The 15,786-nt window shown below is 30.7% G+C and overlaps 2 protein-coding genes across 2 annotated transcripts; both read right to left on the bottom strand.

Moving 5' to 3' along the window:
- Positions 1-2,616: 2,616 nt before the first annotated feature.
- LOC129900700 (protein BEARSKIN2) lies at positions 2,617-5,922 on the bottom strand. The gene is made up of 3 exons (XM_055975715.1): positions 5,692-5,922; positions 4,814-5,082; positions 2,617-3,158 (listed from the first exon to the last, which is right to left on the bottom strand). The coding sequence occupies exons 1-3, from the start codon at positions 5,858-5,860 to the stop codon at positions 2,631-2,633; spliced, it is 966 nt and encodes a 321-aa protein (XP_055831690.1). The 5' UTR covers positions 5,861-5,922; the 3' UTR covers positions 2,617-2,630.
- Positions 5,923-13,690: 7,768 nt separating this feature from the next.
- On the bottom strand, positions 13,691-15,422 carry LOC129901280 (phytolongin Phyl1.1-like). Its single transcript, XM_055976416.1, has one exon. It carries the CDS (start codon positions 14,955-14,957, stop codon positions 14,232-14,234), a length of 726 nt encoding a protein of 241 aa, XP_055832391.1. The 5' UTR covers positions 14,958-15,422; the 3' UTR covers positions 13,691-14,231.
- Between the last annotated feature and the right edge of the window lie 364 nt (positions 15,423-15,786).

The raw sequence follows: 15,786 nt of genomic DNA, 5'->3' as shown, positions 1-15,786 counted from the left end.
TTAAAAATGTATTGTATTTGTTGAAATAACAACAATTGAATTCCTAACAATGTATAATATTGAATTCTAATTGTAATACATTTTGAATTCAATATATTATACATATTATAGAGATATTTCAATGCACGTGGTGAATACATAACTAAAATACTTTTAATACAATAATATATTCTGTTAATAAGAGAAAAAAACACAAATAACTATCATAGATTTTTGAATTCAATATATTATATGCATGTTTCAATGCATGAAGTGAATATATAACTAATATATTTTTAATACAATAATATATTCCGTCAATAAGAGGAAAAAAACAAAAAAAAATTATAATAGATTTTGAATTCAATATATTGTAGGCATGTTTCAATGCACGTGATGAATATATAACTAAAATATTTATAATACAATACTATATTTTAGCACTATTAATAAGAGAAAAAATAAACAATAATTATAATACATTTTGAAATCAATCTATGATACGTATTATAGCCATCTTTCAATAAATCTGGTAAATATATAATTAAAATATTTTAATACAAATATTTTATAAGTATTATATGTGAATTTCAAATATTTTTGTACTATTTAAATTAGTTTTAAATTAGGATAATTAATTATCATTTAAATAAAGGGAGAAAGAGAAAGAGCAAGAGAAAAAGAAAGAGGAAAAATAGATAGAAAAAAGAAGAAGAAGAAGAAGCACGTAGGAGGGGAGGGGGAGAGATGGGTAATGGGATGATTTTAGTTATTAATTAAGATAAATATGTTATAGACCATAATTAAAAAAGTATTCTAAAAAGGAGTAATTATTAATCTAAAAGAGTTCATTTATGTAAAAATTCCTATACTATATACAATTATAGTTTTAAAGAATTACAGTTTATAATTACGGTTAAGATTTTATAGCAAAAATCTCTCTCCCTCTCCCTCGCTTCTCTCCCTTTCTCTCACCTCTCGCCTCTCTCTGTAGACTCATCTCTTTCACTCTCTACAATACAAATACAATTATAAATGGTAATAGTCAATGATACAAAGACAAATACACATTGTAACACATAATTACAACAATACACAAAAGCAACACATGAATACAAATACAATTTGTTAGTAATATAATATTGATAAAGTTGTATTTCATTGATACAAATTATACTTGTTAATACACTTGATAAAATTGACTCATATCAGCGAATATGATAGTCTCTAAGGCTATTGTATCGTTGATACGAATCAATTGTATTAGTTACCAATCAGATTTAGAAATAAGTTGTATCTCTTCTCTCTTCAGATCTCCCTCATCTCTCTCCTCTCTCTCTCTCAATCTCTCTAGCCTATCTCCTCATTCTAGTTGCTAATTTTTGATACAAATCAATTATTCTTGTGATACAATTATCGATTAGATATACAAATATATTGTATCTCTCTTCTCGCTCCTCTCTCTTCCAGATCTCGCTCTCTTCTATCCCCCACCCTCGCAATCTTGTTCTTCTCTCTCTTTCTTCTAACATGTAGATAGAAATCGTAATGAAGCAAACTATAGCAATAGATCTCTAATTAAGCTGAAACTATAGTCTTTTTTGAAAGTCCCTCATTGAAATTAAGTCACTCTTTGATAACTGATAAGAAAAATATCTTTGGACAATAAGAACCCTCCACATATATATCACCACCACATGATCGTTTCTTCTCCATACAAAAAGTTTTTTTTCTTCTTTTTAATTTGCCTTTTCCGGCTTATCCTCTTTTCGAACTTTAAAATGATATCCTGATTTTCATCTGCAAAAATTTAAACTCAATATTGTGACCTCTTTGTTACTTCATTACTTCTTTTGGTATTTCGCAAAGGAGGTGGATAGTGTCCGCGAAAGAAGCAAGGAAAGAAGAAAGGTTTTTCAATTCAAGATTTCTGCTCTTGATAAATGGTATTAAACATAGGATATATAGTGAGTTTGGTCAAACTTATTTTAAGAGGAAAAATCTATCAAAACTGAAAGTCTCGAGTAAAAAGATTTTTTCCAATGAGTATGCTTTCAACATCTTAGGTTGACTTGAATTTGGTGTAATTCTTTAGTGAATTCTAGTGATATATGAATCTCCTGAGTACTTATGATCATCCATATCGTTGTCTCAAAGCTATTATATCGTCGGCTGTTTAAGTAGTCTTCTCGTTTAATTGTACAAATTAACTTACAGGCTTTTTTTCTCGGAAATATGGAAATATTTTTCACAATAAATATGTATTGGTTTTTGGTAGTTTCAAAACTAGTCAATTCAATAGAAATGGATAAAGAGTTGTGTTTGAATGTTGTGCATAATTCTATTTAGCTTATCACTAACTAATGTTAAGAGCCAGTAGATTGAATATTTGGTTTGATTTCTTAAATCATAAAATTGATCATCTTTAAGAAAATTTACATTCCAATATATAAATCACTAACTAGCACACAGCTAACATAAAATAAGGAGGACATACAATCTTACATTTCCCTCCGAATATATCCAATTAATATATAATATAATATATATAGTACACCAACAAGCTAAGTAATTAATTAAGTGATATGTCTTTTCAATGTCAATATATATTATTACAAAGAATTACGAATAGTTGTGTGTATGTGTGTGTATTATTTTCCATAACTCCAAAAGTCCATCTCTCCACGCATAGGAAGTTGATGATTGATTTGATTAGATTGAAATCCCATCCCTAATGCAACTTTGGATGAATCAATATTAATTCCCCACTGATGATCATTATTATTCATATTGATCTGATTATTACTGCTTGCTACCTCTAACCCGGACTCACAAGGTGCTGATTGATCAGCGCCTGATGATGAGAATTCATGAGGATGATATCCCAATGATGATGACTTGATCAAGTTTTGAGCTAATTCAATATTATTATTGTTGTGTGAATAGTAGTCATGTGGAAGAGTAGCAGCAACTGGGATTTGAGAATAGTTTAAGTCATGTTGGTCGTGGTGTTGTGGTAATTGGTGTAGTAGATATGGGCTATGATCATGATCTAATTTGTGTGTGAAGCTGTTGGTTCGAGGAGCTTGGTGGTGGCTTGATGAGCCTGCAGCCTCATTTCCACTTATTTTGAAGAGGTTTTTCTTCTTGAATACCCTACAAATCACCCATCCATCCTCCTGGACACATTTGAAAATTAAGTACATAATATTGTTACAAACCTAATTAAATAAATAAAAATCATGCGTTCTCCTTGATAACTAATCAAACACGACTTTCATGATATCAGTGCAAACAGAGGCGAAACTAGGATTTCAGCTTTACGAATTTTAATTTGGATATCACGACGATTTTAAGTACTAATAACTAGGTTCTAAATTTTATATTTGTACATATTTAATAAATTTATTAACAATATACATTTTTTAAACAAAATGTCAAAATCTACTAATCTAACTGAGTTCGACCGAACCCGCATATATAGACGCCCCTAAGAGCAAACAAAGGTTTTGATTAGTTCTAATCTCACCCCACCCATTATATATATAAAAGAAAATCTATGTATTTGGCCCATGAAAATTAAAAGATCAGGTCACACATAAAGGGACATGTACTATATATACTTTCATAAAATGTTATTCTCGTTGAGACAGAAATCATAATAAAATTAAGTAATTAAAAATAAAATCTTTCTAACAATTTAAATTTTATATGACATGATCATGATTGCACACTTCTATAATTACATATATGAATATTGGATTTGAATTTCACCACTATCATTATCGAAAAGAATTTTGGCTCATATGACAAGAAATCACATCTTTTAGAATGGGATGTTCAAAATTGTCCTACTATAGTATATATATTTCATTTATTAGCTTCTTGCAATATTTCAAGAATTCAGCTGAACTGAGATTATTACTATGTATATCAAATTCCTAGAAGCATGGAAGCTGGGAATTCCTGACAGTCAAAGATTTTGCTGTAAGAAAGTCAATCGTCAGGAAAATATTCACCTATTAATTAATCATTATTATAAGGAATTAAGGACCATTTAATTACTTTGACTTCCATACATGCTTGCATGTATGCAATTGGCATGCAAGACTTCAACCAACTGATTTTGCTTTAGGCTTTATATATAGTCGGTCTCATAAATTTGCTAGGATATTACACATGAACTAAATTATGTTTCAATTGAACACTTCAATTATTAATAACTTGTTCTAGCTAGCTACATTTTGGATTCAATTTTTTTAAAAAAATTGTTGAATTAAATACATAAAATATATCATTTTCTTTAATTTTATATACGCATCAATCTTAAGTATTGAGGCGAATTATGATTAAAGAAAATGACTTATGTGGTTAACTTAACTGCCTAAAAGACAAATAACGACATACAAAAAAAGCTCCAAAATTTGAATAAAAAATATTTAATTGAAACTCTTTATTAGGAGTTAGAGATGTACATGTCTTAGTTAGAGTGTTTCATCAATGGAATATCTTAGTAAATTTATGAGCTAGGTAGATCATGTATTAAGCCTTTTTCTTTAATATACGTATGCCACATGCATGTTGTTTGGTAACCTTAATTTCTTTTCTTTTAAATATATAATTAAAAAAAGAAACTCTTTTTCTTTTTTGTTTCCCCTTGATGAGAGGCCACTTTAGGGGGAAAGTGGAAAAAGGAGATGCATATATATCGCTATTAGAAAACAAAGAATAGCGACACACAAAATTTCGTAGCTAAACAATAAAAATCTCATACTAATTATTATGCATTATCGACAAATTTCGTAGTTCAAATTCCATGTTTTGAGGAACTTACAGTTTGATTTTGGTCAGCATCTTCAAGTCTGTACTCATGCATGATCCAGTCAGTCTTTTGTCCATGTGGAGCTCTTCCTCGGTAAAACACAAGGGTTTTCCTCATACCAATCTTCTTGAAGCTGTTCCTTATGCACTTGTCTCTGCCTGTGGCCTTCCAAAACCCCGCATTTGTTGCTCTATTTGTTCTTGAACCTGTCGGATACTTCCTATCCTTGTGGCTGAAAAAGTACCACTCATTCTGCGGCGTTGATCCAATATTGCACCTCTCTGAATTAACATCAAATTTTAACACATAAATAAAATAATTTATCTACTTATTACTTAAATTTACTTTTAAGTTTTAAGACAATTCAACATGATCTGATATCGAGTCCCATAAGCTTTTAAGTTTTTTTTTTCTTTCTAAAAAGCATTTTGATGAAAAACAATTTGTGTTGAGTTAATCAATTTAAAAATCACTTTTGAACAGTAATTAATGTTTGATCAAACTTTTAAAAATTATTTCTATTTTTCTCAAAAGTGATTTTTAAAAAGTACTTTTGGGGAGAATCTATTTAATTTAGATATTTTGAAAAACAATTTATGTTACTCTAATCCCAAAAAATAAGCTTGTTTGGCTAAATAGGCTAAAAGTGTCTCTGCTTGGGTAAGCCTGCCTAGCTCTATTCACTACTACTGGAAAAACAGAAATTATAGACATACAAATTATATAGTTAAACATCTATATGTGTCAACCCTAAATAGGATAGGCAACAAGTTATTCAAAGACTAATTAAATTCGTAGCTAATTCCATATTATTATTTTTTGTGATTTATGAACTAAATGAGGACTGAGGAGTACTATTATAAACCAAGAAAAATATAAATGATATGTACCTTGCAATTCCCATGGCTCAATCTTATTCAAGTCAATCTCTCTGATAACCTCCATGTCAAACTTATGAAATGAAAGCTTCTTCTTCAAGTAGTAATGAAGAAGCTCTTCCTCTGTTGGATGAAATCGAAACCCCGGCGGAACACCGCCATTATTTGATGATGATGCCATATTTCCGAACTCGATGATTTGCTACTTGATTCCCACGATCTCTTAGTTTGTATTTGTGTATGTCACTCGTTGGAGCTTTCTTAATTTTGATTGAAATGGCCTTTTATATATATAAATATATCCTTTTGTCTAGCTCCAACTGTATAATAATGTCAACGATCAGGTATTGTGTAATTCATGTGAGGAGAGAAAGTTGACGGCCGATAACGCCGCCCGCGCAAACTCTTAAAGCTTAAGTAATATACAAGTTAATGCATGTAGAATATAGGACAATATATATGGGACTATGATATTTTTTTAAGCTTAATTCACCCTATTGCATTGTGAAATGTGTAACTAGAAATTTGATTTTATTGGTTCGGAATTTTCTACTCCTGTAATTCATTGAATTCTTTGTGTTTAGAGTTAGTATATTGTCTGTGAGGAAATCTTAGCGGCTTAATTAATTGGCAACTTTGAAAAAGATTCAATTACAAAAAAAAAGTGCATATTGTTTGTATCTATTAATTAAGTGTGGTTTTTTTAGAAAGAAAACACACACATGATATATAACATTTGAGTCGAAAGTTATTAAATTCAATCAAGCCTACCAAGTCAGGGGTGAATCTAGGGGTTGTCATGGTATTCACTCGAACCGTCTCAACCAAAAAGTTATATGGTATATATAAGGTGATCATTTTTTTTTATGTATATATATGAATCTTTTAAACATAAGATTAGAGGTTGATTCACGGGTTTAGAGAGTTCAAAATTCATCTGGAAATTTTTCAAATTCAAAATTCTGTATTCACCACTGCACCTGCACATTATATAGTAAATCCGCGCCAGGATGATAACCTCCAAATTTGTGTATGCACACGCGCATGCATGTGTAGAAGGCGATTGTCCTTATTTCACTTTATCAAGTTGCAATCGTGATTTTACGCAACAATCAATCTCTATACACTACTGGCTATGTCTCCTATCCCTTCAGAAAAAGAATTCAATCATTTGCATGGAATTTGCCAGCTAGCTCTAGCAACTGTTATTAGGAGCACAAGAAGCAATATAGCAAATATTCGAGCCTCAAGGGTACTCGCGCTAGCTAAAGACGTACTCCCACTAGTCCATATTAAGCGAATTATTTGAATTTTTTTCATAGTTCAAAATAAGTTAATTCTTTAACATTCAAGAATTATTTAATTTTTTTTATATTTACTCTTTATTTAATGAGATTTTTAAGTACTATACATTTTTAATAAATTATTTAATTAGAAATAATTAAAAGAATAATAGTGAAAAATAGTCTTTAATTCACTTAATATGACTAGAGGGAGTATTATATATATGCATGCATGAATACAGGTTAATTTCCAACTTGCACGCATTTGGCTATTCCATTTAGTAGAGTACTAAGTTTTGAGCGACAATTTCACTGAATATGAACTTTAATTTGTTCGCCAAAAATTATACAAAAGAAAAAATAGTACTCTTTCTATTTCAAAATGTGACATGAATTTTTAAAATTTGTGGTCTAATACAAATTTTAATTATTTATATGATTATAAATTATTTAATTGATCATAAAAAAGTTAATTTATTTCTACACAATTAAAAATAATATAAAAATCGACGGACAGAATCAATTTTAAAAAAGAAAACCAACCTTCAATTTTAGCCTTCAATAATCTCAATATTTGCCTCCACTTTATCACTTATGTGGTGCATGAATTCCGGGTTCAATTTCAATTTTGGAGACTTGCCATGCACTTTTGCACAAATAAATAAATAAACAAATGATCCCGAGGAAATAAATAACGGGACGTTTGATTGTTTCTAAAGCAATCTTTGGCGAAAAACAGCTACAAAACCTCCTCGGGATTGGCAAACTCATTTAGACGGGCCATATTTAATTATGAATTATTAACGGAGTTTAATAGTAGTATATTTTAATAAAAGTAGGATCCACGCGTCAAGGTTTAGGTTTAGGGTTCTTTTCGTATTTCCTTCGATTTATTTTACTTATCATTTTTTATATGTTTTTAAGAAAAAATATTAACTAAACAAGTAATTTAATTAAATTATTTCTTCTTTCCCAATAGATTAATCTCACTTCATATTTATTGAGTAAAGATAAATATGAAAACTAGCTCAGAATTAAAATATACCTTAATTTTTTAAAATAATAATTGTTTTGGATCAACTATTTTTAGGGCAGCCAAAAAGTACCGGAGGGGATAAAATATTTATGTGAATAAAAGTTGGAGATGCAGTCGCCATAGCTCGGGCTTCGCACATGTTAGGAGACGACCTTAATGAAGTTCATTTATTTCATTCATTCAACTATACGTTTCCTTTCTGTTCATTTAATGAATATTACTTTCTCCGTTTTAAAAAAATGAACTAGTTTTATTTGATATGGAATTTAAAAAATAAAGAAGATTGTTTAATTTTTTGGTTTTAAATTAAAGTTATGTCAAATATATATTAAAATGTTATTTAATCTTATGGGTTTAAACATATTATGTGAAAAACTGAAATTGAAATGTTGCTAAATAAAGGAAAGAGATTATTTTTTTAAAAGGAAAAATTACTAGGAAAAGAGCTTTTTAATAAATAATTACTGATTTTAGCGATATTTTTTATTTATTACCATTTATAGCAATATATAACAATATTATGATATATCTGTCATGTATTAAAAGTGAATTATGCATGCAATATAAATGTATTATAAGTGTTTTAAAATATATTATACTTGTTTGGTAAGAAAATTGACACAATGTATTATAAGTGTATTAAAGTATGTGATAAATATATTATCCATGAATAAAACTTGTATTATATGAGTTTTATAAATTATTCTCGCTAATATATATTAAAATTGTATTATAATTGTATTATAAGTGTTCAGTGAAAAAAATGTTATTGCTATAAATGATAAATATTTTCTTGATATAGTACATTTATGTAAATTTTCCTTTTTTAAAATAGACTAAAAAGAAAAATATGCCATCTTTTTTAAAAGGGAGGGAGTATAATTTATAGATCCATTATGTCTTCTTTATAATAGCATTATATCATATAGATAGCAAGTTATCTGTATTTCACACAACACATAAAAATTGGAGTGTTTTCAAGATTTTTTATTTTTTAATATTGGATGTTACTGGTATAATCGTTTGGTAGCTAGTAATAAGGAGGTAAGTTGTATTCATATATTAAATCCCACGTAACTAATATCATATTTGTTAGTATTATTTTATTATGTATAAAATTAATACGGTTTATGATTTGTAATTTAGAAATTCGCACACTAAACTCTTCTTTCGTATCATTTTGTTTATCCCATTTTTCATTTTAATCCATTTAAAAAAGAATGTGTTTTTCCCTTTTTAACAACATTTTAATTTCAATTTTTCACATGACATGTAATTTAATTATATTCCATAAGACATTTTAGTAAATTTGACATATTTATTTATTGTAAAATCATAAAATTCAAAAGTATTCTTTAATTACTTTCTTAAATTTTATGTCAAGTTAAAATATGACAAACAAATTGAAATGTACGGAATATATATATAAGTGATGAGAAAATTTATGTACATATTATTTTATGGATGTTAACTAATACATATAATTAAACCCAGAATAACTAATTTATCTATAAAAATATACATACATAGATTCTCTTATAACTAACCATTATATTACTTATACCTGCATGACTTTAACCGGCTACCAAACTTGGTGCACAAAAATAATTTAAAATTTAAGATAGATGGTAAGAAAATCACGAAAATAAGTTATAATGTTGTAGTAGATGCGTAAGAAAATGACTTTTGCAGAGAAAAGTCATTTTTCCCGTTTTAGTAAGAAGCGATTTTTGATAATTAACCACACACTAAAAAAATGAACTTACCAAATTAAAGAAACTAATCATCGGCTTTCGCGTTACATGATACTTATTGCTGCTGGAAGGCGGCTTGTATCTCGTGAAACTAATTGAGGTGTATGCAATAGGTTAATAGAAAAAAATAATCCATCATACCAAACACAATCTTAGTAATCAAGACAAGCTTTAACAGAGTTTCTGGGAAATCAAGATTTTTTTTAATGTCTCCTAATATATATAATACAGTTTGTTATCTTGATGATGTTTGAAATTTTAAACTAATTATAAAGCAGATTGACGATATTATTGTAGTACAAGTTGCAGGTTTGTGAATCTTTTAAAGTAATTGCTTACGAACAGGTAATAACATATGTAGCACGCGTGCATGTTTAGTATGTTTTACGAAGATTGTAGTGGAATGATAAATATTCTTTCATTCTTAATCATAGATCAATCTTTAATTATGTACGAGCTCCGAATATGAAATCAATCTTGTGAAACTCTTCAACGTGAATTAGTCGAACCCCAAAATAAATACGATACGATACGATACTGAAGATAATAAAAAAATTTGTATGTTTTACTGCTGGCTACAGGTTGAATCGAGGATTGACTTACATATTCTTTTGCAGAGACTTTCTATCTTTCTTCCCTTATAATATAGTGGAACACGTGGCATGACAGTTGACATTTCGGTTTTATTGATTTTGAATTCTCTAGGAAGATGACGATAATATATTAATATGACTTATATATATTGGGGTTGTGAGTAATTATTGCATTTGTATTAGTCAAAAAGTCTTTTAGAGATAGTGTGATCCAAGTTTTCATTCTTATTTCTTCACATATCGAGGGGTAAAATACACAAATAAATGCTTTGCTCTTCCTGTAATTGAAATTCTAGGATAGTGGTTATTTTTCAAAAATGATCGGTGGATACTATTTATGAAAGCCATTGAAGCCCATTGAACTTTGATGTATGTTTAACTTGTGGAATTTAATTATTTTTCTAAAATAATTTGAAAAGTGGCAAGTGGACGCTATTGATGGGAGCCAGCGAAGCCCAACTGAACATTGATGTATAATTCATTGAAACTGCTCTTAAAATGGATTGATTTTTAATTTTTGTCCTTCAACAATTGAACTATCTCTAATGTGACATAAGTTTTATAGAAATTGAAATCATGCGAGACATAACTTGAAAGATATTATGATACGAAAATATATACTATTATTTATGCCCCGCGATTTTTTTCTGTTTGTTATGATGAAAAGATCAACACAAAATAAGAGCCTTTTTGATCAAGGCAAAGCATTGAGCAGTCTCAAAAGACATGAGATTAATTTAATTGTGTATGTACTGCAGTCCAAAACAATCCAACAGGAACATATCATGAGTAAAAAGTCACTTGTACATTGCAGGACACATTGAAAACTAAAAGTTGGTACACATCAATAACTTGGTAATATAAGTAAAAGGTCTTGCTTTTTATATACACATAACACACGGCACTTTGGGATACCTAAATCTAAAAGGCTTATAAACTCATTTTGAAAAACTAAAATATGTATATGTACATGTATATATATGCTAGTCAGAGAAAATTCCTAAAAATCTCTATGTGAGAATGTTTGTGTTACTAGACTATTGATTACCATAACAATTTGTGCATAACTAATGCATAATACACTATAACACATCAATTCATACTCTCTTCTCATCTTGGAGTCACAACTTGTATGGGAGGCAGTGGCGTCGTTTTTCATTCATCTCCTTTGTACTTTATCGTTACTCAGAAAAACAGAGCAGAGGGAACTAGAGAAGCATATCCACTTCTCAGAATAATCAAAAAGACAACGTAACCATCAACATGTTTTCCAACCAAGTAGTAAATGAATCAAGCAAAACTCACAGTGTGATTCCTCTACAGTTTAAGAAGAGGTAGTTTAGTTTAACATCAAAACTGGAGTTGATTTCTCATACGGTCACTCAGCTAATGATTATTATCTCATAAAGTCACTTTTTTTTGTTGAAGAAAATTGGAATCAAGAAGAAACTAGACTTTCTGAGGTAATAACTAATTAATTACTGATCAAGTGAGAAATCAACCCTCAAAACTGTGTCGACTTTACTAATACTAATAAATAAGGGGAAGGCCTTTCAAAGGTAGGCTTATTGAGGCCTGGGTTAAGCATTATGTTGAGTCACTCCAAGAGTAGAATGGCAGTCTCAGTCAACCTTGTTCCGGGCCTTCTCTTCTACTCTATCTGCTTATTGGATTGGTAGGTACAGTCTTCTTCCAATTTTCCCTTCCTTCCAATTCCAATATTTTGGATTTTAGCTTCCCTCATTCCTTTTATTGAGCATAATGATGCGAATCGGGCTTGTTGTATTTAGTATACAGCGTCAAGCAGTTCCGCTTTCCCCTACCGATGATGTGCCGAGAAGTGCATTGTTGGAACTGAGTTGGAACTTAAGACCATAAGCTCTAGATTTTTGGGATCAGAAGAGGCTAAAATGCTGAATGGAAGATGAAAAAAAATACTGAAAATAGGATCCAACAACTTCACGACATGAAATGGTATCCTTCTCAAGCCTTACATATGCATCTAGTTGTGACAGAATCTCAAGGAACTCCATGAAAATTGTCGTAAATCTGAGTTTAATGGCCTAGAGATTCCCAGAGAGGGGAAAACAGAGATATGTCAAGTTAAAAAAATTGAAGTATCAATAAATAAAGGTGCAAGTTTCGGGTAAAATCACCTCATCAGTAAACTTACACTCGCATATGTCCTGAAGGAGGAGGGGGGGGGGATTGATTTCCTTTGCATCAATGAAGAAAAAGAATACCAAATACTACCATGAAGCTGCCCTAGCCCCTAAACAACTAACTGAGGCTTGATAAACCCCTTTCTTCATTGTATGTCCTTCAATACAAGATTCTGCTTCAGTTAATAACTTTTGAGCACTGAGGAAATGCAGCTTGATCAGTTAATAATGTTGAAATGTCAAACATATAAGGCATTTCAAATATAAAAGTGCATGTTGTTCATTCCCCTCTCTTAAACTACAAAAGAGATTCATTTACTAATTCCATTTGATTGCTCCTATCCATGCGGCCCATGTTCATGGAACAAGAGTACATCAATCTCATAGGAATTAGTCTACTTTTGCATTTTTTTCCCCTGAGCCTGACATCTTCTTGTGGTTACTGGCGCTAACACAGATGACTTTCAGTAACTTTACTCCCTCTTTCCCAGTACAAGTACATAGTTTCATTGCATATAGAGTTAAGAAGCCAACATAACTTGTGCAGGAGAAAAAGAGAAGTAAAGTACTAGTTAAAATTAGTATGACAGGAAAAGAGAAATAACACCCCTTTGTTGTCAATATTTTCACTGTTCATGAACTTGAATTCTTGAAAGAAGATTGACTTGCCAAATATAACTATCTGAAAGTGTGTCGAACATTCTAGGTGGAGGAGTACCATTCAGTTCTTAAAATATTCCTCACAACACTTCTCCAGCAAAGTAAAGGACTACAGCCCCTCACCCCACCCAAAATTTGGCAATTACCCTTCAACAGTAAAAGACATAAACGAAGACACTCAGAGTAGTAGAAAGATAATGTTATACCAGGACTTTGCTTCAAACAATTTTATTTGTTATGCTTAAGGAATCATAAAAATGCTATAGGATAAGCAGACTTATTATAGATGGAGAAGGAATATAGGAATAGTTCACATAGCATGAAGTAGACAAATGCAGTATTTGATTTCAAAGCAAACTTTTAACTGAAGAAAGTAACAAAATTATATGTAACCAGGCATTTGTATATACACAGGATGCAACGGAAAATTAAGAAAAACTACTACAACCACTACTATGCCTGCCCCAAGCTAGTTGGAATCGGCTCCATTATTTCTCCACTTAGACCCGCCTCAATCCAATAGTAAAAGAACACAAAATTATTTAAACGAAGCAATCATGTGGTAGCTACAAGAAGTAACAATGAAGCTGCAACAAACTTTAGATGGCTAGAATAGCCAACAAAAACCGAAAAGTAAGAAAAACTACTACAAGCACTACTATGCCTCAACCCAAGCTAGTTGGGCTCGGCTCCGAATTTCTCCACTGACTCGTGTCAATCCAATAGAAAAAGAACACAAACATATTTAAACGAAGCACTCATGTGGTAGTTACAAGGAGTAAAGTAGCTGCTACAAGCGTTAGACTCACATCGGTTGTAAACTATTGCATCCCCTACTCTACCGGTAAACAAAGTGATTCCTGTACAAAAAATGAGTTTCTAACAATACTTTGATGAGACACATACTTGATACAAGTATGAAAGCTGCTTGATTTGTTTATTTCATTATCCACTTTCTTCGGAAATGCTTATCGCAATGCAACACTGTGCTGAAATATTTCAAAAGGGTAGAAAAATAACCTCCTTGGCTCCAAGCATTAAGATAAGGTAAGAACAGAACAACTTTAGTGAAGGCATTTTGTACCTTCACAAATAACTAACCAGATCACAAACAACACAAGACATACCACGGCATCAATGGCAAGGACAATGCGTACATGGTGACACCACTTCTTTTGGAAGTTTTGAGAGCTTGTTATGTTCCTTACCAAGCACAACTCTTTCTGTGACATAATTGGAGTAACTGCTGTACCTTGATAGTTCATATCTACTAGTTCTGTAGATTTTCGATCCTCCTCCAACTCAGCATCTTTCATAGCAATTACATGATCCTTCATTTTCTTCTTATCTTGTCTACTTTGCTTTCCCAATAACAGGGCATTTGTTGAAGCATTACCATCAATTTGCCCAGTGGCATTGTTACATGGTGAAATAACAGGAACTAATTCTCCTTGTAAACAAAGCGAGTTTAGATTCGACATAGTCCAGCAAGAACCCTTTTTCGCCACTTTCCTAAATTCATCCTTTAACTGTTCTAGAAACCTTAGAACTTTAGCATTACCAAGACCCTCATCTACAATAGCAAAGTAAACATACCCTTCACCTTCCATCAAAAACCCAAAAGTTTTCTTAGCCATAGTTTGAAAATACCATTTATGAAAAGGAGGAACCCTTTCCAAACACAATGCAGCCAAATTCTCAATCTCATGATCTCCATCATTATATGCATATATAAGTTGACCTCCTTTAGATACTGAACAATAATAAACTGCTTTTCGGACTGAACCCATCTTCTAGTAAACTAAAATTAGCCAAATTCACATGGAAATTAGCTAGCTAGTCAGTCACTCAAAGTGAAATCAAATTGCAAAGTGTGAAAAAGGCAAAAAAGCTCAGATTTTTTCAAGAACCCTAAGCAATCAAGATTGAGCATAACCAGTAGTCAAAACTATTCATAAATTAAAGATACAAAATCCCCCAAAAGATAGAGAAATTCAAAGAAGTGGAGTACCAAAATGAGTGGTCAGCAAAACACTGGAAATCAAGAATGAAGTCCATCACTTTACCTATTTAGTGTTGAAGAACAAACCCATATCGTTTCTCAACACGAAAAGTTCAAATCTTGGAGAAAAAGCAGATCGGAAAAATACAGAGTATCTGGTCAAACAGGAAACAAAAGGGAAAAAAATACACATTATGGTGAACTGTGGGACTTAACTTGATGATGAGACAGAAAAAGAGAAACTTGCCAAGTCAAATGGACTGCACTTATAATATTTGGGTTAGTTGGTCAAAATAGTAATACTTGTTGGTAAACATTGAGGGGTAGTTAGGTGGCTGATTGTAGCAGTAGGGATTAATAATTCAGTGATTAGTTCCGTTAGAACCTCTTTAAATTAATATGCGGTAAATTAATAATTTTTTAAAGATAATATTCTTCTTCGATTCCTCCTTAGGCCAGTGAAAAATATCACCGATTTCAATAAGATAATAAAATAATATTTATATAAATATATGGTCTCATTAATATTATAAATTAATAATTTTTTAAAATTACAAATATATCTAAGACAATTTAGTGAAATATGATTTTAGTATTTTTATTTTTTTGTTAAAATT

This window comes from Solanum dulcamara, chromosome 8 (assembly GCF_947179165.1).
Source record: "Solanum dulcamara chromosome 8, daSolDulc1.2, whole genome shotgun sequence".
Lineage (NCBI taxonomy): Eukaryota > Viridiplantae > Streptophyta > Magnoliopsida > Solanales > Solanaceae > Solanum > Solanum dulcamara.
This window is presented reverse-complemented; position numbering and strand designations above follow the sequence as displayed.

Coding starts and splice junctions, on each gene's coding strand:
- LOC129901280 (XM_055976416.1), bottom strand. CDS start 14,957: ATGGGTTCAGTCCGAAAAGCAGTTTATTATTGTTCAGTATCTAAAGGA.
- LOC129900700 (XM_055975715.1), bottom strand. CDS start 5,860: ATGGCATCATCATCAAATAATGGCGGTGTTCCGCCGGGGTTTCGATTT. Junction 5,083..5,691: donor TGAGCCATGGGAATTGCAAG/GTACATATCATT, acceptor ATGTTAATTCAG/AGAGGTGCAATATTGGATCA. Junction 3,159..4,813: donor ATGCTGACCAAAATCAAACT/GTAAGTTCCTCA, acceptor AAATGTGTCCAG/GAGGATGGATGGGTGATTTG.